The sequence below is a fragment of the Schistocerca nitens genome, chromosome 1, assembly GCF_023898315.1.
Source record: "Schistocerca nitens isolate TAMUIC-IGC-003100 chromosome 1, iqSchNite1.1, whole genome shotgun sequence".
Lineage (NCBI taxonomy): Eukaryota > Metazoa > Arthropoda > Insecta > Orthoptera > Acrididae > Schistocerca > Schistocerca nitens.
In genome coordinates, this window is record NC_064614.1 from 1,157,666,769 (window position 1) to 1,157,693,586 (window position 26,818).

The 26,818-nt window shown below is 43.1% G+C and overlaps 1 protein-coding gene across 1 annotated transcript in view; it reads left to right on the forward strand.

The window, feature by feature from the left end:
• Nucleotides 1-2,417: 2,417 nt before the first annotated feature.
• The window catches only part of LOC126232784 (EGFR adapter protein-like), a gene marked incomplete at its 5' end in the record, with an annotated part of 70,125 nt that continues 45,724 nt past the window's right edge, over nt 2,418-26,818 (forward strand). Inside the window, one exon of the mRNA XM_049942820.1 lies at nt 2,418-2,557. Coding sequence (XP_049798777.1) covers nt 2,418-2,557 — 140 coding nt within the window. The remainder of the gene's footprint in view (nt 2,558-26,818) is intronic.

Consider the following 26,818-nt stretch of genomic DNA (forward strand, 5'->3'; position numbering starts at 1 on the left):
TTGGCGCGAGAGCGTTATAGAAATTCTTAGCAAACTGTAAAGGCAGACGTTACAAGAGAGGTGTTGGAAGTCACGAAGACGTTTGCTATTGAAATTTCTGGTGAGCACTTTCCAGGAAGAGTCGGACAATATATTACTTTGTGCCACATACATCTCACGAAATGAACACGACGAGAAAATTCGAGAAATTAGAGCTGATATAGAGGCTTACCGACAATCACTCTTCCCACGCTCCATTCGCAAGTGGAACAGGGAACGTCGGATCAGAAGTACTCTCCGCCACAGGGCGTTAGGTGGGTTGCGGAGTATAATGCAGATGTAGATGTAGATTTGCGCTCTCTTTTTTGCAAAACGTAGTTTTTGACGATTCTCAACGTTTATTACGACACGTCTCCTGAACTGTGTATCGTGAAATGATATAATTTCGCAGGTACGTTCAGTAGTATATCAGCATCTTATGTGAAAAATATACTGCAAATAAAGTGTGGTGTAAAGAAGAAAACAATTACACGCCATGCGTGATTCTGAAGCTTTGGTGCATGATCAGCGAAAACGTATTATTAAGTAAGGAGCAGTCAAACGAAAACGAGACAGATGGAATAAATATAAGCAAGCTGTTTATTATTTGGAAAGTAATCGTCGTAACTGTAAAGATATTGAGGCAAGAGGGTCAGTGCCTTCCTGGAAGAATGCATGCGGTTGTCTACGGAACCATGATTGTACCCAGGCGTGCACATTTTCGTCCGAAGCGAATTGACGGCTACGAATTCCTTTCTTTAGGGCTGAAAAATACGGATATCGCTTGGGGAGAGATCAGGACACTATGGAGGATGTGTAAGGGCTTCCCAGCGAAACTTCTGCAGCAGAGATAAACAACATAGCCAACACATGAGTGGACATTGTCCTGCAACAGAATGAAGACGTCTGACAACATTCCCGACATTTTAGATTTAATGATGCGCTCTAGTTTTTGCAAAGTGTGCTCGTACCGCTGTGGCTCCGTGTTCCAGAAAGTCAATGAGCAGCGGGTCCTTACAGTCAAAGAACAAGGTAATCATGACTTTCCCGGAGCTGCCATGTCTATCGTGTCGACTACAGTGCAGAAGTTTCGCAGGGAAGACTTTACGTATCCCCTAGCAATCCCGATTTCTCCCCGTGTGATTTTCATGTTGCCGGAGCCCTCAAACAGACATTCGTGGCCGTTGACCACCTTCGGATGAATAGGCGAAAGCCTGAAGCAATCATTGATCCATAGTATAATGCACGTCTTTCTCCGGGGGACAAATATTAATTTTTATCAGTAGTATATTAAGCTACAAATTATCATTTTAAACCTGTGTGGTCTCCCTGGTGTGCCTAGTCGATGACAAGTCCCCGTCACGCTGTTCACTCCAACAACAGAGTACATACAGGGTTGAAGACATGGAGAAAGAAAGGTATCATCACAATTTGAATTTAGAGTAATATAACTTTCTTACCTTTATTGGTGGTTGTTGCACGCTCGTGGTCCAGTGATGAATCTCGCCATTCGCTGTTTGTTAAATCAATTTGAGCTCCAGGGTGTGTATTCTGCTGCGTAAGAACTGACACATATTTAAACTTCCAACTTTTATTTTATGAATGCTGATCGTGACGATTTTCATTAATTTTCAGTGTAAGAGCTTTTCCAATACGTCATTTCGTTCCCTCTATCCTTGACCTTCTCAAAGCAAGCGCATTACAAGACGTCTCAACACCAACTGCCCATTGTCTCTACACCCGCCAACCACCGGCTCCTGTTCACAGAGCTTTCAAACTGTGCAGTACTGCCAACCTTGGTTGTATATCGATATTTTACACATCGCACGTATACATAAATGAAAAACATAGTATGAAAAATGAGAAGTGTTTATAAATTAGTTCTGTGGCAATATACCTCATGTTTGTCCTCATATTAACAATTTTGTAACAAAATAATAATATGTTTATGTTTACGTAGTTAAAGTTCACTTGCTCCTTCAAGTTGACTGACGGCACCGCACACCTCGCCAGCCGGTGGTATGGGTAGTTTCAGCAGTCCGTTACATTACAGTAGGCAACCACAAATATTTTTCCATGCTGACGTTGATCGTCTTGTCTCACCACGGAGTAAATAGTAGTTATGACGATTTATTTTGAAATAATAATGTTTCCTTACTTCTTTCCATCTATCCCGTTTTCATTTGACTACAGCCTGTGTAATTTCTCATGATTTACTCGACGATACCTGCCCACTACAGTGCTGTTTAGCACTGCCCACGCGCTGCACCCACACTGCGACTCTGTATATCACATGACGTCTTGTTTGTCGCCAGCAGGACGGCACGGCAGCGGCCGTGGGCGTCCCGACCGGTGCCACGTCTCCCGCTGGGAGCAGCAGCGAGGGCAGCGGCTGCGCGTCGCCCACCGCCGCCCACGCGCACCGCCGCAAGGGGGGCGGCGTGCCCGGCCTGGGGCTCGGCCTGGGCGGCTACGTCAACGAGGCTGCCAAGGCGCTGCCGCCGCCCGCGCTCCGCGTCTTCCACCTCGCCGGCAGCAGGTAAGCCGTCCAAGTAGTAGCGTACGCCGTGAGCGTCAAGTTAGTGACATACAAAACTGAGGTCTCATCAAGTCTTTGGAAGTTCTCTGCACGAATATTAACCCACGCTGCTTCTATAGCCGTCCATAATTGAGGAAGTATTGCCAGTGCATGATTTTGTGCACAAACTGACCTCTCGACTTTGTCCGAAAGGTCTTCGACAGGTTTCATCTAGAGCACTATCGGTGGGCAAGTCATTCGCTCGAATTGTCTATGTTGTTCAGACCAATCGTGGACAATTGTGGCACATTGTCATCAATAAAACTCCCTAGTGGTTTGGGAATATTAAGTCTAAGAATACTGATGAAACTTCCAGGCAGAATAAAACTGTGTGCCGGACCGAGTCTCGAACTCGGGACCTTTGCCTTTCGCTGGCAAGTGCTCTACCAACTGAGGTACCGAAGCACGACTCACGCCCCGTCCTCACAGCTTCACTTCTGCCAGTACCTCGTCTCCTACCTTCCAAACTTTACAGAAGCTCTCCTGCGAACCTTGCAGAACTAGCACTCCTGAAAGAAAGGACATTGCGGAGACATGGCTTAGCCACAGCCTGGGGGATATTTCCAGAATGAGATTTTCACTCTGCAGCAGAGTGTGCGCTGATATGAAACTTCCTGGCAGATTAAAACTGTGTGTCGGACGAGACTCGAACTAGGGACCTTTGACTTTCGCGGGTAAGTACTCTACCATCTGAGCTGTCGAAGCACGATGCATGCAGCGTCCTTACAGCTTTACTTCTGCCAGTGCCTCGTCTCCTACCTTCCAAACTTTACAGAAGCTCTCCTGAGAACCTTGTAGAACTAGCACTCCTGAAAGAAAGGATATTGCGGAGACATGGCTTAGCCACGGCCTGGGGGATGTTTCCAGAATGAGATTTTCACTCTGCAGCGGAGTGTGCGCTGATATGAAACTTCCAGGCAGATTAAAACTACGTGCTGGACCGAGACTCGAACTCGGGACCTTTGCCTTTCGCGGGCAAGTGCTCTACCAGGTTCGCAGCAGAGCTTTTGTAAAGTTTGGAAGGTAGGAGACGAGGTACTGGCAGAAGTGAAGCTGTGAGGACGGGGCGTGAGTCGTGCTTGGGTAGCTCAGTTGGTAGAGCACTTGCCCGCGAAAGGCAAAGGTCCCTAGTTCGAGTCTCGGTCCGGCGCACAGTTTTACTCTGCCAGGAAGTTTCATATCAGCGCACACTCCGCTGCAGAGTGAAAATCTCATTCTCAATACTGCAGATGGTTTCGAGGTACCCCAACGTAACAGTTTCCAGTCAATTATCGATTCAGTTGGACGAGAGGACCCCGGCCATTCCATGTAACCGCGTCCCACATCATTATGGAGCCACCACATCTTGCACAGTGTCTTGCTGACAACTGCGCTTCGTGGCTTTGTGGGGTTTGCACCACATTCTCACCCTGGGCTTATCTGATCAGGCTACGGTTTTCCAGTGGTCAAGGGTCCAACCAACACGTTCATGAGCCGAGGAGAGGAGCTCCAGGTAATGTCGTGCAGTTGGCAAAGGCACTACTGTCGGTCGTCTTCTGCCACAGCTCAAAACACTGTATTTCATAGCACTGTCCTAACAGAGTTTTTCGTCGTACGTTCCACATTGATTTCTGCGTCTATTTCACGCCGTGTTGCTTTTTTACTAGCACTGACAACTCTGTGCAGTCACCGCTGCACTCGGTCGTTAAGTGAAGGCCATCGACCACTGCTTTATCCCTGGTGAGAGGTAATGTCTTAAATGTTGTATTCTCGGAATACTGAATTTCCAAGAGATTAACGAAATTCAATGTTACACGCGTCCAGCCCCAACTACCATTCCAGTTCCGCGTTCACAGTCTGTTAATTCCAGTCGTGGGGCCTTAATCATATCATCAACCTTTTGACATGCATCACCTGTGTACGCCGTACTACCGCAATGCCGTTATCACATGGCTTTTGTCACCTCCGTGTATCCGTCTCTGTTTTTCCGTCATAGTATATGACCAGAACATCAGCCACTTACTGAGGTTCTATAAAGTATTGCTCAGGAATTAGATTCTTGCAGCTTGATTCTACTGCGTGAGTTGTAGCCAGGCGAAACTACTTTCATCTGGCCACAACTGTGCGTTCTTTGATTGCTCTTGGAGAAGGCTCATCAAACAAGAACTCATGAAATGTGAGCTCACTTTACTGAATTAGTGAATGAAATATTTACTGTACTTTGACATACTGTATTGCCACAGGAGTACTGGATAATTTGCATCTACTACGGACTAGCAAAGCATCACCTGATCCACTAATTAAGAAACATTTATCGTCAGGCACAATGTTCAGCATTAACAACACTACAAGTTTTGGATAAACTTCAGCTACTCGTTGGTCCTATACAATGGTGTTAAGCGATGTAGCTGAGATCTCGAACTGGGGCTGAGCTCTTGCGTGCTCAACACTGTATTGGCCTCAGTGCGAGGGCACTGCTGTGGCTAAGAGGGAGAAATGGTGTTCTGGAGCGCCTCCCATACGTAGTTGGATATTGCAGCAAGGCCACGATAATGTCGGTGGTAGTGGTTCGCGCTGCCGACTTTGCTGTGGCACCGCAGTCTCTGTACGATAGCCCAGGGGAATCGAAATTTTGGACACCATTGTAGAGTGCTTGTGAGAGGGTACTTATCCTTGTTCTGTATTATGGTTTCTTTTCATCCCATTAGTGTACGGAAAGCAGAAACAATGACAATTTAAACGCCATGGGCGTGTTATAATTAATCTCGTCTTTTCGGTTCCTACAAGGGCGGTACATAAGGGCCCAGTACATTCCTGCCTTCCTCACTGGAACTTTGTAAGCATGCTTTCGTGGAACCTTAGACGTTTGTCCTCAGGTATCTCCCCGTAAACGTTTTAGTCATTCATGGTGCCAACCTTTGTATACGTATAATATACACCTACTAGGAGAACACTGGTTGTCGAATATGGGAAACTATGAACCGTTGTTTGTATTGTACAGTAAACTCATTTATTATGTACGTTGCTGCTAATGCTTAAGCTAGGCAGGTTCAAATGGCTCTGAGCACTATGGGACTCAACTGCTGTGGTTATCAGTCCCCTAGAACTTAGAACTACTTAAACCTAACTAAGCTAAGGACATCACACACATCCATGCCCGAGGCAGGATTCGAACCTGCGACCGTAGCAGTCCCACGGTTCCGGACTGCGCGCCTAGAACCGCGAGACCACCGCGGCCGGCTAGGCAGGCCTGCCCAAAATTTAGAAGTCCATCACGAGGAATGGGGACAGCAAACACTACTACTACTACTACTACTACAGTGCAGATGGAGTGCTGTTTTCACTGACGTGGTGTCGACGCAAAAGTTTTAAGACTGCAAACTGTGTTAACAAGGGGATGTGTACAGTCGATCAGTCCAAGTCCAATAGCATTGTTTCTGATTGCGGTAATAGCAGACTTATTTTACCTTTTCGGATAAGCAAATGCAAACATCATGGAACCCGAAAGACTACATAGTGCCAAGTACGCTCGCTGCAGGCATTTTCGCTAATGTTCCAACAATCAAGGAAAACAGGGCAAGTGGCAGGACTAAATAACTTCACATGGGTATCGCTCTGAATACTGTGTCACAAGTAATATGGGAAGAGCAGCTAAACGTATCATCCGTGGTGTGTTGATAAGAGTCAGAATATTTTGTGATGCCCTGCCCAGAAGTTAATGACGTCATTGTGAACAGCTGTTGACATAAAAGGACTCTGTGCAATTTGAGCAGGTATATAAAATTCTTACAAGAATGTGTGTACTTGGATTTTAATCGTCGTCAGCAGACCAATAATTAATTTTCACATTAACATCCGTCTTAGAAGTTTCCTGGTCAGGGGCCGGTATCTTCCCGTTTTCCGCTATACTTGAAACTTCGTCATATGATCACGAGAATAAGGTGTATTGTAACAACTGTAGCGAACAGTGCAATACGTTTAGATATGACATTGTCTAGTTTATACCGAAAGCAGGTCACGGGGGATACGCCCAGTGAGTAACAAGCATCTATCGTGGAGAGTACTTCATCTATTGTCTCAGCGCACCTAAAACAGAGATGTACCGTCCCATGTTAACACTGTAAAAGGATGCATTTACCAAGACACTACCTTTACATGATGTCTGAGGCAACACATTGGAAGGAGCACTTCTCTAAAACAGCTAGCAACTCCCGAAATAGAAAAAGCTTTGTGCGCATGTTGTTGGCATCTGTGGTTCTCTTCCATCTATGCACTTTACTCTGTTGTACACTGCATTGTAGAGTATTGCTGTACTATGTGGCTAAACAGTACCCACCTGCGCAACGCTAAGCAAATACACTTGTGAAATGATATCCCAATACACCTAGACGTCTAAGATCTCCATGATAATTGACTTAGGGCAACATATCAATCTGTCATTAAAGCAGAACATGTACTGAAAGAGAATTTAAGCTTTGAAGACATTTGGAAGATCTGTTGGTCCCACGCTCTGCCATCTCTCCCGCAACGTGTCACTTATCACTAAATTCTCTCGATTTTGCCTTACCGTCCAGAGTGCGATCGCAGTGCAATAGAGCAAAAACTGGAAACGGTAGGTGTCTGTATATGCTGCATAAGTTGGGAATTGACAACACCGGAATGCTACATTATTATACCTAAGCAGACAATGAATCATACGTAGTTTTATTTAAGTACTGGCGAAAAATGTGTACATACTCGTATTATAAATTGAAGTCCCCCTCGGCTGATTTACGAGGAAGCTTTGTGTATCTAAGTTATTGTTTGTAGAAATGGCGTTTGATATATGGACTGTTACCTGTTCGGTATTCAGCTAGCGTTTGGTGTGACATCTTATGGCAATGAAGGCAGCTACGAGCTACAAAGGAGGAAGGACACGAAGAATTGATTTTTGAAAAGCGAAACACCGTGGATACACTGTATGGTAGAGATGCAAAAAAAATCGTATTATTTTGAATTGCGGGAACCGCACCCAAATGTCCACATTTTTATAAGACAGAAAATAATACTACTCTGGCTGTAGAAAGTTTTCTTCATGAAAATCACGACTGGTTTCACGCCAATTTAGGCGCATCCTCAGCTGATCTAAACAGGGATTAAAAAGGAGGTATTTGACAATTTTTTTAGCTCTGGCCTGTACATTATGTACTTACATAAATTGTGTCTACAACAATATTTTACGCTGTCCTGAGATCTTTCGGCGTCCTTCACGTCACTGATAAATTGAAACCTTATGGAAGCGTTTGTCAATATGATAAAAACGGCGTGTCCCTAAAAATAAGACGAGTATCTGCTGCGGGGAGAATAAAATAACCTCTGCAAAGCGTGCGACAATATATTTAAACACCATATTATCAACTGGAGACGATGCGGGCACAGCCATAATGAACACTGCACTTGCCAAAGCCCTGTGCAAGCAACCATGAGGAAAACCGCACTGACAGCGGTATCTGAAAACCCATCGAGATTGCTCTAGAGAAAGTGGGGCAGTACACTGAATGGCAAAGTGAAAGAGGGGAAAATGCTGTACATAAAGATAAATTATAATTTAAATCACCAGTGATATAAAACATACAAAATATGTGGATAGGCTACTAATACGGTAAATCCGGTGTGATGCGGCTACTAATAACGGAGATTATTCCACGCAATTTGAATATCAGTGGAGAATTTATAAACAGCAAAACTCGTTGTCGAAAAATAAGAACATCGGTCTGTCTGGTTAGGAAATCAAAATTTCCCAAATACATCTATGTCTCAGTTGTATCTGGGTATCTAAGGTGAGCTCAGGAGATTTTTATAAGGTTCGGAAAGTTGCTGTCTGTTATAAAATATTAAGGTTTTCACCCTTATTCAACAAATGTATGATTTGCATACACTAGTGTATGTCCGTGAGCTGATGTCCTCCGTCTCTTAAATACGCACTTAGTACTGATCCTGATTTCACGCAAATGGTATGCGCTTTGAACCGACTTGAAAAACTTATGCCGGTTTGACATATATATTTGCCATCACATTGTTGACAAGAGATGCAGTAGACACTTGAAAACGTAAACCTACCACAAAGCATTCATCCTTTGCATCAAAATTTTTGGCCATTGCTCTGAGGAATATCATAAGCCAGGGTTGTGTTTTTTTCGGAACCAGACATTTGCCTATTCTAACAGGAATATCTCCGAAGAAAGGAAACCTATGGTATTTTTTTAGTAGTGGAAGCTGTATTGTGTATTGTGATAAGAGAAGCGACGGCCTTTGGTTGGAGAAAAAATGCATTGAATAATGTTAGATGTCTATTACACTACTGGCCATTAAAATTGCTACACCACGAAGATGACGTGCCACAGACGCGAAACTTAACCGACAGGAAGAAGTTGCTGTGATATGCAAATGATTAGCTTTCAGAGCATTCACACAAGGTTGGGGCCGGTGGCGACACCTACAACGTGCTCACATGAGGGAAGTTTCCAACCAATTTCTCATGCACAAACAGCAGTTTACCGTCGTTGCCTGGTGAAACGTTGTTGTGATGCGTCGTGTAAGGAGGAGAAATGCCTACCATCGTGTATCCGACTTTGATAAAGGTCGGATTGTAGCCTATTGCTATTGCGGTTTATCTTATCGCGACATTGCTGCTCGCGTTGGTCGAGATCCAATGACTATTAGCAGAATATGGAATCGGTGATTTCAGGAGGGTAATACGGAACGCCGTGCTGGATCCCAACGGCCTCATATCACTAGCAGTCGAGATGACAGGCATCTTATCCGCATGGCTATAACGGATCGTGCAGCCACGTCTCGATTCCTGAGTCAACAGATGGGGACGTTTGGAAGACAACAACCATCTGCACGAACAGTTCGACGAAGTTTGCAGCAGCATGGACTATCAGCTCGGAGACCATGGCTGCGGTTACCCTTGACGCTGCATCACAGACAGGAGCGCCTGCGATGGAGTACTCAACGACGAACCTGGGTGCACAAATGGCAAAACGTCATTTTTTATTTTGAATCCAGGTTCTGTTTACAGCATCATGCTGGTCGCATCCGTGTTTGGCGACATGGCGGTGAACGCACGTTGGAAGGGTGTAGTCGTCATCGCCATACTGGCGTATCACCCGGCGTGATGGTACGGGGTGCCATTGGTTACACGTCTCGGTCACCTCTTGTTCGCATTGACGGCACTTTGAACAGTGCACGTTACATTTCATCCCTGCGAAACCCTAAATTTCAGCAGGATAATGCACGACCGCATGTTGCAGGTCCTGTACGGGCCTTTCTGGATACAGAAAATGTTCGACTGCTGCCCTGGCCAGCACATTCTCCAGATTTCTCACCAATTGAAAACGTCTGGTCAATGGTGGCCGACCAACGGGCTCGTCACAATACGCCAGTCACTACTCTTGATGAACTGTGGTATCGTGTTGAAGCTGCACAGACAGTTGTAGCTGTACACGCTGTCCAAGCTCTGTTTGACTCAATGCCCAGGCGTATCAAGACTGTTATTACGGCCAGAGGTGGTTGTTTTGGGTACTGATTTCTCAGGAACTATGCACCCGAATTGCGTAAAAATGTTATGACATGGCAGTTCTAGTATGTTATATTTGTCCAATGAATACCCGTTTATCATCTGCATTTTTTCTTGGTGTAGCAATTTTAATGACCAGTAGTGTAATAGTGCTTAATTTTCACGTCTGCAGAACAAACGAGAGGCGAAAGGTATATATGATATTATCCAACGAATTCCAGTGAGATATAAAATATAACTAGCTGTGGTACCCGGCTTCGCTCTGGAAGTTAGTAATAATTTTTCCATTCATGCAACGGAATTCTGGTATTTGTCTATTGAATTTTTTTGCGTTTGAGAGTTGTCGGATGTTATCAGTTTTTCCGATTACGACATATTTATGTTTGTTGTATTCTTTCGTAGAGTCGAAGTGGAGGGCTTCATTTATTAGTTTGAGCGATTTACTTGTCCGCGCTTCTCATAGGGTGATACTTTCATGGCTGGTTTGAGTTCACAGTCTTTTATTTTAAGATTGTGTCGCATTTCTTCATTCTTCAGTCCGTTTATTTCGTTGTTCTTCGGTTTCTTTGCCTCTCACGGTGCTGGTTGTCGTTCTTGAGAACTTAAGCGTGCTTCTCGCTCTTCATCTGTTTCGTTTATTCACTGTTTTTTTTTGTTTTTTTTTTTTTTTTGTTTTCGCCGTTTTGTTCCAGAACTGGTAAGACCTCCTCCTCTTTAATGTCTGGGCATTGTCCAAAATATTACTCAAATTAAGTTTTTGTTAACAAATACCAGAAGTGCCCTTTACACACTTTTCACACTTTATTTTCGAATTATATTCAGTCACTCTATGACTTTGACTTCTCACACTCCACTGTTTGTTTTTATTCACTCACTGCATTACTTTTTCTGTTCCTTTCTTCGTTACTGTTAGGAAACTGACGTTCTAGTCCACGACGGGTCTTGCGTTATATACCCTTACCATTGGGTAGCCCCACCAGTGGTGAATTCCAGAACATAGCAAAAACGCTACGAATGGTCCACAATATTCCAGAATATCCCACAACAGTCAAGACTGTCCCGGAATGTTCCACAATGAGGATGTTCCGGGATGTTCTTGAATATCCTGGAATCTTCCCGAATGTTCCAGATTATTCCCGAACATTCCAGAACATCCCGGATCATTGTCGAACATACCGAAGCATTCTGGAATGTTGTGCAGTGCTCTCGAATACTGCAGAATATTCTGGAATGCTCTCGAATGTCTGGAATATTTAAGAAATTTCTAGAGGGGAAACTTCACAGGTTTTGTATCTTCAAAAGCACGCCCTGCCGGTAAATACGGGAATCTTCTTCATGGCTGGAAAATAGATGGCTGTCGCACCATGTAATTCTCTTGATCGTACCGAGACTCCTTTCTGAGTTCTAGTGGCACGCACATTGTACACTTAATTTTATAATATATATAGATCAAACAAAAGAATAGTTTGTGGGACACTGGAGCAGTGACCTTGATATTCGTCTGGTATGTAGTTCATCGTTTTAGACAAGTCCTTAATTTTATTATGATTGATAGGCAGCTTTTCATCATCACATGCTCTTTTAGTTGCCATTACATGTGAGACATTTATATGAAACCACACACAACACAATTTCTGTTTGGCGTCTGCACAAATATTACTATCTGTCACAATAATATTTGTTTTCAATTACTGTTAGTAACAGTAATATTTGTGTGCACGCCAAAGGGACAGTGTACTATGTGCGGCTCATACCGCACTTATTTTGTAAGCGTGGCCCTACTTCACACTGCTATGGCCGAACCAGCTGGTGTGCTCAAGGTCTACCTTGCACTTTACATGTTCTTATGACGGTTGGATTACATATCCCGCTAGTGTTACGCACATTTTCCATTTTATATGCCATATGATAGGTGGGTTACATATCCAGCTTCTTTCACACGGTGTGATGATGCCCCAAAAGGGTGAAACTCGTCATTGATATTAAATAATTTCGCAACAAAGTCTGTTTTTATCCTGAAATAATTCGAAATTTGTTGCTGTAGCACCATTCCACAGTGGAATGGAATAATTTTTACGACTTAGTTTCAGACTTCATCATAAACCTAAAAACAAAAAAGATTCCATTTTCACTCCGTTCCATAAACTGAATATTGAGTTGTATTTTGGTTAATTACTTCATAAAAGTATCACATTCCTGAAAAGAGCCTCTACATAATATAATAATGTCATAAATGTACCTTTCCCGAATCACTACATTTTTGAAAAATAATTTAAGGTGTTCGATCATATTATGTTCGACCATAGTGACGAGTATTTTAATAAGGTAGCAGGATAATGGTGAACACATTGCGGGACCCTGTTTCTGCATGTATGTGGTACCTCCTAACTTGAAATAACAGACATTAACTTTTTTGCGAGATAGAAATCAGTTAGTTGGAAAGACCAGTGACTTACAATAAAGACAAGGTAACCTAAATAATAACATTGTTTCCACTGGTGACCATGCTTTTATATTTCTGTGCTTTTGTGGTTTAGCTGCCTCTTCTTTAGATGCACTAACGATCTCTTCAAAAGAAGAGATAGTAGGGATGTCAGCTCATGTGAGTAACATTGATTACCTTACATGGTTATGGGAAAATAGAAAAAACGCCCTTTATAGTAGCTTTTGCAAAGGTGGTGCAACTTCAGAGAATTGCAGAACACGGTGTTGCGAGCGACGATCTAAGGCAATTACGATCTGCAATATTTCACGCTGTGAAGAACCGACGGGCCCCTTGCCGTTCGTGCAGTTGGTTGCATCGCCCGACCTTTCCTCCTCTATTTGATCTGATCGCTCGACTCCAGTGGTCTTGGAGCAGTTAACAGAGTTTCTTTAGGCTCAAGTTACTGGAGTACCACTTAAGTTCCAACTGAAGCGGAATTTATTCAATATGCAGCTGTGCCTCTACGTTTCAAGTTCCGTGCCAGACTTCACTAATTAAGTTCGCTAATTATGTTTCCTCCCTGCTTTCCGGTGCTGACTTTACGAGCACGAATTAACGCGACAGCCGCGAGTAAGAAGCAAACCCAGCGAACGGCCCCACTTGTTTGGTTACTGATTAGCCTATCAAAATTCGCAAAGGGTCGGTGTTTGCAGCAGTCGAACATGGTGTAACTTTTTGTAATCTCTTTTTCCTAGTTTGATCTCTCGTGTCTTGTGGAGCAAATACCATCAAAATGTATTTTCAGGGTACAGAGCATAGTGAGTGTGATGATTTCGCACAGCTTGAGCTCATATACAATGGACAAGAATAGCAATTTTGGTACTGAAATGTTTCGTTTATGAGCACAGGTGATCAATCGACTGGCTCTTGCCATGTGTAATTTGCGTTTGTGCGGCTGTCAAATTTCATATCGTTCGTAATGTAGGTTTGCCCGAGCAAGCAATTTGGTCTGCCTGAAATAACAACACGTCCTGTATGTCCATATTCATTCCCAGAAAGTGTTAGGATTTCAGAGAACATTACCACGAAGCTCTGTTAATCCGAGTATTCGGGAACGCGTTCTGTTTCCCTCGAAACGAACGTAATTTTATGTCAGCTTTTGCAGTGGACATACAGTGGCGGAGTTTCGCACATCAAGTGCCCAGCAGGATAACGACCAGTTTAATAAATCAAGGAACGTAACACATTTATCAAATGTAATAAATTATTAATTTTTTAAACGCCAAAGAAAGCATGAAGATACAAAAACTACAAATACGACGTCAAAAGTAGCGTGATTACAAAGCGATAGCGGGTGCGCGGGTTAATCAGCAACATGGATATGTTGCGTTTGAAACGTTTGCTATGAGATCATTATATCGCGACGGTTTAAAACATGCGACCTTTGAATACGTACTGGAGCTCGAATATTGGCCAATTATGAGCTTTCGTGAGTATGATTTATCGTGTAATGAAACTATCAGTATGGCTCGGAACGACGTATTTTAGGAAATATGTGTTGAAAATAACAAGAACAGTTGCAAACACTGATATCTTCGTAGCCATGACGTGTAATAGTGCTTCACCCCTAGTGTTGGGTGTACAGTGCATCAGTCCAGCAAATGTTCTTTGGCTGTCCTCAAAATTCCTCTGTGTCTAGTGCGTTCAGGACGGCTTGCATATTCTGAGGATATTACCGATGCCGAAACAGATACCTACAGCTGTAGTGGGATTGAAAATAGTGGCGCAATTCTGTTGATTGTAAAGAAGTTGTTCATTTTGTTGCCACGACTCAGTCTGGAGCCCATTGGTGCCGACGCATGTTTGGAATACTAAAGAGGTGAAATTCGAGGCGCTTTGATTTCGGTTAATTTCAATAGCTAGGGCATGGAAGTCATAGATACCAGAGCATTACGCTTTCTTCACTACATTTCTATATCGGCATTGCCATATGAAAATGCCCACCAGCACATTTCAAACACTGTTTCATTTGTGCACAAGATACTTGTTCTTTGACTAGTCCTTTCAAATTTGAAGGATTTCCCCAATTGCTGATTGCTTGTGATGACAGTGTAGCAGCCAATGTTGATGAAGTTGTACATGGCAAGAAGTCGAAGCCATAAGGACACACTGATTAGTTGCACCATTCGTTGCTGCGTAAGCCAACACCAATAAAATAAATTATAGAAGAATAGTGCAGATTCGTTGGGTAGACCGGCTAACCAACGAAATGGAGGAGGAAAGGTAGTTTTACTTTCATGAAAGATAGAGAGCCGAGGGAAACTATGCACAATTGCTTAGAGTGTAAAATCCAAACCTATTAAAACACAATCCTTTGTTAATCACATTAATGCTACCTACTTTATAATTAATTGACAATGAGAACACCGAAGTTAAGCGCACTCGGATGGGTGACCATTCAGTCTGCCGAGCGCTGTTGGCAAGCGGGCTGCACTCAGCCCTTGTGAGGCAAACTGGGGAGCTACTTGATAGAGAAGTAGCGGCTCTGATCTCGTAAACCGACATACGGCCGGGAGAGCAGTGTGCTGACCACATGCCCCTCCATATCCGCATCCAGTGACATCTGTGGCCTGAGGATGACTCGGCGGCCGGTCGGTACAGTAGGGCCTTCCAATGCCTGTTCGGACGGAGTTAAGTTTTAGACAATGAGAACATATAGTACGTATATACATAGTAAGTTGCTTTGAGATAGGTAACCTTCAGATAATTGTGATTACTTTCTAAATACTGAAACTAGTTTCTGACATCGGCTGGTAACTCGGGAAAAAACCCCAAGAACTGCAGTGACAGTGCTGCAGAAAACTTATAAAATCCAGAGCTACGAGGAATTTTCAGTTGCAAGGAGAATAGCGCCCAACAATTCTGACGGGTTTTATAGGGAACTCAAGTCACGAGGAAGAAGAACACGAGGTCTGTCTAAAAAGTATCCGACATTTGATTTTCGAGACGATAGCGCTGTGCCACTGTACACAGTAAAGGAAGAGACCTTTATGCGCATGCTTGAATTTTGTCCCCGCCTTTCAGGGCGTCAGTCGCTGCCTGTCGGTCGCTGAGTGAGGTACTACACAACGTGTTCGTCGGATTACCAATTCTCTCAAGATGACTGAACGTGTTGAGCAAACACTCTGTATCAAATTTTCTCAAAAGCTTGATGATTCTCAAAGCGAAGCAATTCGTAAGATTCAGCAGATGTCTGGAGAAGATGCGATGGGTGTAACGCAAATTAAGGAGTGATTCAACCGACTGAAAAATGGCCGCACATCAGCGGAGAGTGACCAGCGTTCTGACAGGTCCGAAACTGCTCGGAGTGCAGCTGATGTTGAGAGGGTGCAAAATTTGGTGATGGCGTATCGTCGTTTGACCGTGCGGGAGATTTCCCAAGAGGATGGAGTAGGTAAAGTTTCTGCACATGCAATTTTGCTTGATGATTTGAACATACACCGAGTGGCTGCGAAATTCGTGCCAAAGTTGTTGTCTCCAGAACAAAAAGACCCCCGCTTTGACGTTGCACAGGATCTTCTAGACACCTCCAACACTGATCTTGGGTTTCTGAACACCGTGATAACTGGAGATGAGTCATGGGTGTACGAGTACGACCCGGAAACAAAAAGGCAGTCTTCGTAATGGAAGAATCCCGAGTCTCCAAGGCCGAAGAAAGTGCGGCAAGTGCGAAGCGAAATCAAGGTGATTATGAACGTCTTCTTTGATGTCCGTGGAATTGTGCATCACGAATACGCACCGGAAGGACAAACAGTGACAAAGGAGTACTATCAAGATGTTCTCCGGCGACTCAGTGACGCAGTTCTGCGCAAAAGACCAGACATGTGGACGGCGAAAAACTGGCAACTGCATCGCGACAACGCCCCCGCACATTCATGCACTTGATCCAAAATTTCTTGGTCAGACATGGAGTTACAGCCGTTCGCCAACCTCCTTACTCTCCAGACATAGCTCCTTGCAACTTCTGGTTGTTTCCAAAATTGAAGACGCCACTGAAATGATCCCGTTTTGAGAGTAGAGACGAGAGAATGTGGAACACGACGGCGGAGATGAACACCATTCCAAAAGAAGGCTTCCAGAGGTGTTTCCAGCAGTGGAAGAATCGGTGGGCACAAGGGGCCTACTCTGAAGAGGATTGGGGTTCCAACCCCGTCAGGCATTTGAAATATTTTTTTGACCAAAGGTAGGATATTTTTGGACAGGCCTCGTATGACATACCCCTTTTCTGCTTCGGCTCGAATAGGCGATACAGTGGTTACAGCACTGGACTTGATCTCATACCATCATCTGGCTATGCTAATATGAGTGTTCACTGACTTCTCAAAATAAACGCAAGGATAGTTACTTAAAGAAGGCTGCGGCTGATTTTATTCCCTGAAATATCTCCCGTATGTAACCATGCTGCCATGTGCCTCACTCCAAAAGTAATTCCTTCTGCAACCGGAACTTGTACTCCGTCTCTAACGAAATTGTTGTTAAACTCCAAACGCTATACTTTTCCCCTCCTGTAATGTCTCGGTTCAAACATTTTCCCATGTTACTGTTTTCCATTATGTGAAAGTTGTAAGGCGGTTCTCGGTGTATCACCAAAACTGATGTCAACAGTCACCTATTGCACTGAAATGATTTTATTTTAAAGCTGAATTTATACTATTTAAAAACAGCCGTAGTTTACAGAATTTTATTTATTAACTTAAGAGCGACACGTTGCCCACGGACAGAGCATCATCAGGTTGAAACGTCCCCTTTGAGCAATTGTACAGGACTGTGCTTAAACTGACACACAATATTTTTTAGCGCAACGCAATCTGACTTTCAATAATCCCTGCAAAAGAATGGCCCTGACTAACATTAACCTACACCTCGTATTTGCGATGCTTTCTACAAAGAAATGTCAATAGCGAGGATAATGGTCTTTTTCACTTGTGCCTCTGAAAGACACACACTAATGGCTTTTTTCCAGGCGACTGTCGCGCAGCTGGGTGCTTACAGTGACCTACGTTCCTTACTGAAATATTTACGACACCAGTTTGCGCTACAGTGACGGTCTCATATAAAAAATTTCACAGGTCGAGAATGTGCGTTCAAATGTGTAGAAACAAAATCCTATGAATATAACAGTGTTCAAAAAGTTTTCATCGGCATTGTGATACATTTGCGCATTTACAGACATTTCATAACTCTTAAAGTACGATTCTTGGTTTCCAACTTCCTTTTCTACAAATCAGAGTCCCTAACCACTACTCATTATTCATATACGTATTCGTCGACACTTCTTCAATGTTTCATCATAATAAATACGTAGCATAATCAAATTCCTCATATAGAATAGCATCATCTTATTGATCATAAACATACCCCAACAGCATAATACACATCATCGTCGTAAAAATAACATCATAACACCTCAGTCAAATCTCAAAAACGTCGTACCTTTCTGCAATAATGTCAAAACCTAAAAAAAATTCTCTGCTCATTTCAATAGTGTCATCTACCTCAAACGTACTTTAAAATCATGCTCCCTTACCAAATACATCATTCAAAGCTCTCATAGTATCACAATGGTTCCGAAAAATATGAACTGTTCACAAAGTACAGACAAAATACAATTTCATAAGTGTGAAGTTATCCATCTGTGTAATTGCGTAGACATGTGTCACTGACGTAGTAAAAAAATGTTTGTCCCTCTCAGATAAGTGATCAGATAGCTGTGTAATTCTGTGTTGGAGAAATATGGTACCGATGTGTAAAGTTGTATAAGGAAATACCATATTAGCTAGGGCTCCTTGTGCTTGCCAAACACATGGTACACAAAGTAAGCGTGTACCCCCCTGAGGATTAATGTAATTATACCCTCAGGTGTTACAGATTATTGCAATGGAATGAAATGTATCACGGAAAAACTTTATATCATTGTACTTCAAATATCTTTAAAAATAAATGTTTTAAGTACAAAATTAATCACTCAAATACGTGTACTGTAGCGCTAAACTGTGCGTCTTGTTGTAAGATAATCTCTGTGGAAGTGTCGTAGTTCTCGTCCTCCGAAAGCTAAGTTCTGCAGAAGTTAATGTACTTACCTCATCATAAACGAAAGTGAAATTCTTTGCGTATTGATATCGTAGTTATTACGTACCTTACCGTGATGAAGAAAGTACTATAATGTAACGTATTGTTGTGCTACGGAAAAGGCTGTCTCATTGTAGCTATACCACAAAATTTACTACTAAAACATGTTTTACTTTCAAGAATAATACAGAAAAACTGTGCAGATATAAAACAGAAACACTGAAAAAGCAACATTGTAAATTGTCACTCATTAGTAGCGTCGTGATAAAATCGTGTAGCTGTCACATTAACTAGCCACTGTGTCACCTGGTATCTCACAGAAAGTACTTTAAATCCAGAATGTCTTTTCAAGTAAACCAAAATGTTGCATTAAAATCTCATTAGCAGTACTGGTAAATGTTCTAAGTATGTGAGCCTTATAGTCGTTACGTAATCGTGTAAGTAACAAGCAAGAATGTACACACACAATAACACTGTGTCGTCTGTTCACAATAACAATGCATTCGTAATTTCTGTTTAAATATGTTCTCTTGGTTCTTGACTGGATATTTAACTACAAACATTGTTGCATGTTAACAGTTTCTTAAGTCTGTCAAAGCATACTAGAAATGTAAAGTGAAAAGTTTTATAGCAAAGACTAAGTTAAAAAGAAGATTATGTCTCAGTAAATAGTTTTACATGTGAAATGTGGTGTAACCCTTTGCTCTTCCGAGTACGCAGAGTTTCAACTTTAACGCAGTTATCATGTGGTATACGTCTGTAAAGAATACTGGAATTTTTCTCAAGGTTAGCGTCTATGTTATTTTTCACCGAACCAGCGGGCGCACGTGGCTGCCTGCGGTGCGAGTCATTGTCTGTTTCTTTGTTGGCACGCGTCGTTACTGCGATTTGGAGACCTAACTTCTACAAATTCACCTTGTCGAGAGGGCCCTGCTCTGTTTGAATCCCGCCAGTTCTGATGCAATTCAGGTCTGTCGTTACGATCATATCGTCTGTCGTCTTGTTGATAGATTCCACAGTTTCTTTTTTGTCGGTCATGTGGTGGAGAATTTCTCCCGGAATCGTAACTGTGCGGTGGACCGTTGCGTCTGAAGTTATTCTGTCTCTCTTGATAATAATTATTTTGGTTTCCATATTGTCTGTTTCTCTGATTGTCTCTGTGATAGTCATTACCGCGGAGAGGTGATCTTTCCCTGTAATTCTTACTACTGGGCCAACGGTTGTCATACGGGTGATGTCTGTTTTGGTCACAAAAAAAAAAAAAAAAGGTTCAAATGGCTCTGAGCACTATGGGACTCAACTGCTGAGGTCATTAGTCCCCTAGAACTTAGAACTAGTTAAACCTAACTAACCTAAGGACATCACAGACATCCATGCCCGAGGCAGGATTCGATCCTGCGACCGTAGCGGTCTTGCGGTTCCAGACTGCAGCGCCTTTAACCGCACGGCCACTTCGGCCGGCTGTTTTGGTCACAATTTACGTTGTAAGAATAGCCTTTTCGTGTCCATTTATTATTTCTTTCATCGCGGAATCGTGACGGATGTGACCTGTAATTGTTGTGTTCCTGTTTTCTCGTCCTGCGATTGTCAGTGTCAATTTCCATGTCTTCAAAATATTTCACAAGACTGGAAAATTTAGATTGTTCGAAATGTTTCATCATTATGATGCTATGTTTTACTCGGTCTTGTGTAGGTTGAGACCAATATGCTGAGAGGAAGGCATGATAAAATTCTCCTTCACTGTGACAATCGTGAATGACAGATCGCACTCTTACAGCTGGTTCATTCTCCAAGTAGCCACACATAAATTCTAATCTGTGCCGCAATGACCAGTTGGGAGGAAAACAATGAGAGAATTGATGGAGCCATGCTTGTGAATGAATGTCGTTGTCAGAATTCTTAAATGTTTTGAATTTGCGTGTAATAATGAACAGCTTATAGTCAAAATCATCGTGTCGGCGAGTCGCACATCAGTCATTGTTACTTCGTTTCGGCGGTTCCATCTCAAAATTCAATGCGCCTTGCCAATTTCTTTCATAATTTCCGAAGTGTCCTGTGTTATTATTTTGTGGTTGCTCCGTATTTCTATGTCCCTCTTTCCGTACTGGAGCGCGAGTGTCCTCTGAAATACGTAATTCTTGTATTACTTGTGCCAACTGATCTTGTACTTCCCGGATTTCTCTTTTGTACTGTGTATTGATTTGATTTTGATTTTGTTTGAATTTTCTAATTTGTTCATACTCTTCAGTGTCAGTGAAAGCTACAGGTCTTGTGTCATTCAGATCATCATTTACCTTTGTAGATAAGTTAGTGAACTGATCTGAAAGTTCGGCTACTTTATCCGATAGTGAAATTATTTCCTCTGTGTGTTTTTCTGAACCAAGTTTCAGAGTGTCCATTTGTGTTCAAATCGTATCTACTGTGTCCTCAATTTTAGCTTGCAACGCCTCATAATTTCATGAACAATAATTTGCAGTTCTTTTATGGCTGCTTCGTGATTCTGTAATGCATTTTCATGCCGCGAAAAACTAGGTTGAAAATGCTCACAAATTTGTGTTTTTACGTCATTACAGGTTTTCTGACATTTCGATTCAATGTTATGTTACTCAGTAGTTAAATCTTCACATGTTTGTTCAAGTGTGGTGTCTAACTTCCGAAGATTTTGTTCCATTGTGTCTAACTTTTGAAGCTTTCGCTGTGTTTGTCTCTGATTTTGTTCCATTGTGTCTAACTGTTGCTGAGTTTGTCTCTGGTGTTGTTCCATTGTGTCTAACTTTTGAAGATTTTGTTCCATTTGTTTCTGATTTTGTTCCATTTGTTGCATTAATTGTAATAATAATGTATTAGTGTCTGGAACATGTTCCTCAGTGTTTTTCGGCAGTGAATTTGCACCGGCAACATTCACATTTTGACAAGCAGAAAATGTGTCTTGACTTATTTCAGAAAACGGTGAGGACCGAAAACCTGAATCTACAGTATTTGCGAGATTGTGTCCTGTCATTTCGGATTCCTGAGGCGAGCTGTTGCCGACCGATCGATTGATAATGCTTCCCTGTTCACTAATTGTTTCACTGTCTACGCCATTATTTGACGCCCGCTCCATTTCCCTATGCACAAGTACCAAATTACCACTTTTGAATGTCTGTTAATTCATTACACAGTGGTGCTGATAAGCTACGCTCGTCGTCACTATTATTTCTCTGTTTACTTTGGAACCTAGTGTTACGTTTTTCACACGCCATTATTGTCACAGTATTTCACACGAAAACACAGAAAAGCACAATTTGAAGAGCAAAATAAGAAAACACATTAACATAGCACTGAAAATACACTCCTGGAAATGGAAAAAAGAACACATTGACACCGGTGTGTCAGACCCACCATACTTGCTCCGGACACTGCGAGAGGGCTGTACAAGCAATGATCACATGCACGGCACAGCGGACACACTAGGAACCGCGGTGTTGGCCGTCTAATGGCGCTAGCTGCGCAGCATTTGTGCACCGTCGCCGTCAGTGTCAGCCAATTTGCCGTGGCATACGGAGCTCCATCGCAGTCTTTAACACTGGTAGCATGCCGCGACAGCGTGGACGTGAACCGTATGTGCAGTTGACGGACTTTGAGCGAGGGCGTATAGTGGGCATGCGGGAGGCCGGGTGGACGTACCGCCGAATTGCTCAACACGTGGGGCGTGAGGTCTCCACAGTACATCGATGTTGTCGCCAGTGGTCGGCGGAAGGTGCACGTGCCCGTCGACCTGGGACCGGACCGCAGCGACGCACGGATGCACGCCAAGACCGTAGGATCCTACGCAGTGCCGTAGGGGACCGCACCGCCACTTCCCAGCAAATTAGGGACACTGTTGCTCCTGGGGTATCGGCGAGGACCATTCGCAACCGTCTCCATGAAGCTGGGCTACGGTCCCGCACACCGTTAGGCCGTCTTCCGCTCACGCCCCAACATCGTGCAGCCCGCCTCCAGTGGTGTCGCGACAGGCGTGAATGGAGGGACGAATGGAGACGTGTCGTCTTCAGCGATGAGAGTCGCTTCTGCCTTGGTGCCAATGATGGTCGTATGCGTGTTTGGCGCCGTGCAGGTGAGCGCCACAATCAGGACTGCATACGACCGAGGCACACAGGGCCAACACCCGGCATCATGGTGTGGGGAGCGATCTCCTACACTGGCCGTACACCACTGGTGATCGTCGAGGGGACACTGAATAGTGCACGGTACATCCAAACCGTCATCGAACCCATCGTTCTACCATTCCTAGACCGGCAAGGGAACTTGCTGTTCCAACAGGACAATGCACGTCCGCATGTATCCCGTGCCACCCAACGTGCTCTAGAAGGTGTAAGTCAACTACCCTGGCCAGCAAGATCTCCGGATCTGTCCCCCATTGAGCATGTTTGGGACTGGATGAAGCGTCGTCTCACGCGGTCTGCACGTCCAGCACGAACGCTGGTCCAACTGAGGCGCCAGGTGGAAATGGCATGGCAAGCCGTTCCACAGGACTACATCCAGCATCTCTACGATCGTCTCCATGGGAGAATAGCAGCCTGCATTGCTGCGAAAGGTGGATATACACTGTACTAGTGCCGACATTGTGCATGCTCTGTTGCCTGTGTCTATGTGCCTGTGGTTCTGTCAGTGTGATCATGTAATGTATCTGACCCCAGGAATGTGTCAATAAAGTTTCCCCTTCCTGGGACAATGAATTCACGGTGTTCTTATTTCAATTTCCAGGAGTGTAATATCTAGTTAATTGCAAGCGCAGCTGCAAAATACTAGGTGCAAATCTACATGTATGCCACAATTGTTTTACTGTACAACAATGAAAAACTACAACTACAAAGAAGATTCTCTCCACAATTACGCGCTAGCAATAAACAATAGCTACACTAATTACACAAACTACAAGAAAAAATCAGAAGATTCCAGTGAGGTATCCTCGGCTAAGGGTGGACATATGAAACGTCCCCTTAGAAAAATTATACATGACTGTGTTTAAACTGACACACAGTATTTTTAGCGCAACGCAATCTGACTTTCAAAAATCCCTACAAAAGAATGGCCCTGACTAACATTAACCTATACTTTTCACAAATCACTTACCTCACAAAAATCTTCGTTACTCGAACTACTGCAATACAGCGAGCGCCACTACTGCCAGCTAAATAAAAGATTCAAACTACGGAAGGCACTAACTACTGATAGGCATAGTTAGCAAATGAAAGATTTTAATAGAGAACAAACAATGTATTTACCTTAATAGTGTTGAAAAATCATAATATACATAGCAGTTCATGACATCCAGTCTTACAAATTTCCAAACTCCGCCATCTCTCTCCCCACATCCACCACCGCTGGCGGCTGACCTCCAACTGCGCAACGCTACGCGCTGTTAACATCCTCCAGCTGCCTAACACTACAATGGCAGACAACAATGCAAACCAGCCACAGACTGCACACAGCACAGCCAGCGACTCTCATACAGAGCGCCACGTAACGCCGCCAATAAGAAAAGATAAACAGCCTACTTACACGGTTATCTGAAAATATAAGTGGATGACTATATTACAATAAATCCGCCTTGGTCCTATTCTCGACTTCTATAAAAGCAAAATAAGCTTCAAAAACCGATCGGATAATTCAAGTCTTCTACAAGCGACTCAGCTATACACGATATGTCGTGTCATCCCTATAACACGAACTACTTCAGTTCAATGATGCAATGTGTCACTAAAATTCCACATACCACTCAACCTATAACAAAGGAAATGGAAAACTTGTAAAATGTCGGTTTCTATAATGGCTACAGCTCCTCCATCATTTACAAATCATACATGTCGAAAACATTGCTACGTGATCGAGAAATCTCCTTCGATTCTGCACCTCAAAATTACTGGTTTACTAAGCTTCTATTTTTAGGTAATGTGTCCTGTGTCACAGCTAATCTCTTTCGTGGTGAAATACAAGAGCGGTGTTTACTATCTCCAATAAAAACCAGTATCAATGCATTGACAATTAGCCTCACCAGAAAGATAAACACGCTGTCTCTGGCGTATATGCGGTGAATGTCAAGCCGATTATATTGGCTAGACGGGGAGGGCTTTTAAAATTAGGTTTCAGGAGCGTTAACTCACTAAGAAGGGACAGGTTAAGAATAATTACCCAGCGGCCACCAGCCACTTACGATCGGAAACTGAAGGGTTTTTCACCACGCACAAAAGGGTAAGAGGCTCAAACTGCTTCAAGAGATCGAAATTGTTAAAAATTCACACTCCATGAAGGATACATTACTCAATGATCAGTTATCAAGCAAGAACCAGGTTTTCTATGATTGCATGCTTCTCATTTTTTTTAAACAATTTATTAGTTTGTAGCTTTTTATTACCAGGACCTCGGTCATTTATCACGTATATGCAGTTGTATTTGTCTTTTCTGCATTGTTGCCTTTTAGCCATAGATGCGTAGTCTAATCTATATTTAATTGCTCTACACATTCTATTTTATTATTCTCTAACACCGCATTTGAATATAAGGGTTTTCTATGTCTCTGTGCATAGTTTTCGGTCCGGCCTGTCCTGCGTTGTGTATATTTCCATATGATCTATTATATTTTATTTATTTCTTAATTTACCCATTACTATTTGTGTTTTACGCCGTTATCATACTGTAAACCCGAGGCAGCGCGGCATGGTAACTGTCATTACTACTAGCCCAATATTTAGCATGAGCTCCTATCTTCCATAAGTATACTCTATGTGAACACGGACGGGCCTCAGGGACCGTTGTAGTGTACGGCTGTTTTCGGGTTGCACGCGAGGTTCTGTTCTGCGCTGCTATGCCTGTCGTTCCCTCCATGAGGTAAACGCATTTTCGGTTTGTCCTACGCTCTCTACTAATGACTGATTCAGGTGATTTTATTTAATTTTTAAAATTTTTCCGTGCAGGTTGCCTTTTATATTTTATGGTGTGTCATTACGGTCTCGGAAACTGACATACAGCCGGGAGAGCGGTGTGCTGACCACATGCCCCTCCATATCTGCATCCAGTGACGTCTATGAGCTGAGGATGACACGGCGGACGGCGGTACCGTTGGGCCTTCATGACCTGTTCGGGAGGAGTTTTAGTTTTTTATGGGGTGTCATGCCTTCTTGACGTATGCTTTTTGGCAGACGATTTCTTATCTTTTGCGCGAGTTATATTACGTTCCTCAATATAATTTTAGTTTATTAAAAATTCCATTACTATAATATTTTGAAAAATCATAATGAATTGGTATTTTGTTTTGGATATTAAATATTATTCAAAAATGGCTCTGAGCACTATGGGACTTAACATCTGAGGCCGTCAGTCCCCTAGACTTAGAACTACTTAAACCTAAGGACATCACACACAGCCATGCGCGAGGCAGGATTCGAACGTGCGACCTTTGCCAGCTGAGCTGTCCCATCTTGAAGTTACATTTCGTCAAAATGGTTATAGTGATAGACAGATTGAACGTGCGTTGCGCTATCGACCAACTGTACATCGGGTGATTGATGATAATTCTGAGTCAACACCTAAGTCTACTGCCTTTTTGCCTTACGTAGGAAACACGTCCAATAAGATCGGTTGTATTTTACGGAAATACGATGTGAAATGTGTTTTCCGACCTCCATCTAAAATTAGAGCACTTTTGAGTTCCGTTAAGGATGATCTTGGACTGCGTAAGGCGGGTGTATATCGTATTCCTTTTAGCTGCGGCGTGGCATATATTGGTCAAACTATCAGGGCCGTGGAGGAGAGATGTACTGAGCATAAACGGCACACACGATTACAGCAGCCAAATAGATCTGCTATTGCCGAACATTGCTTGGATACTGGTCACCCCATGTTATATAATAACACCGAGATATTGGCATGCACGTCCAGCTATGGGACAGTGTCATTAGGGAGGCAGTTGAGATTAAATTAGCGAGCAACCTCGTTAACAGGGATGGAGGTTTCTGTTTAAACTCTGTTTGGAATCCGGTTCTCTCCCTTGTCAAAAAACAGAGGAACAGAGTCAATGTTGCCTCACCTGCGAATTCATAGTCCCACTATCGATAGCTCTGACTTTGGTCATCTTTGGTGGCACTAG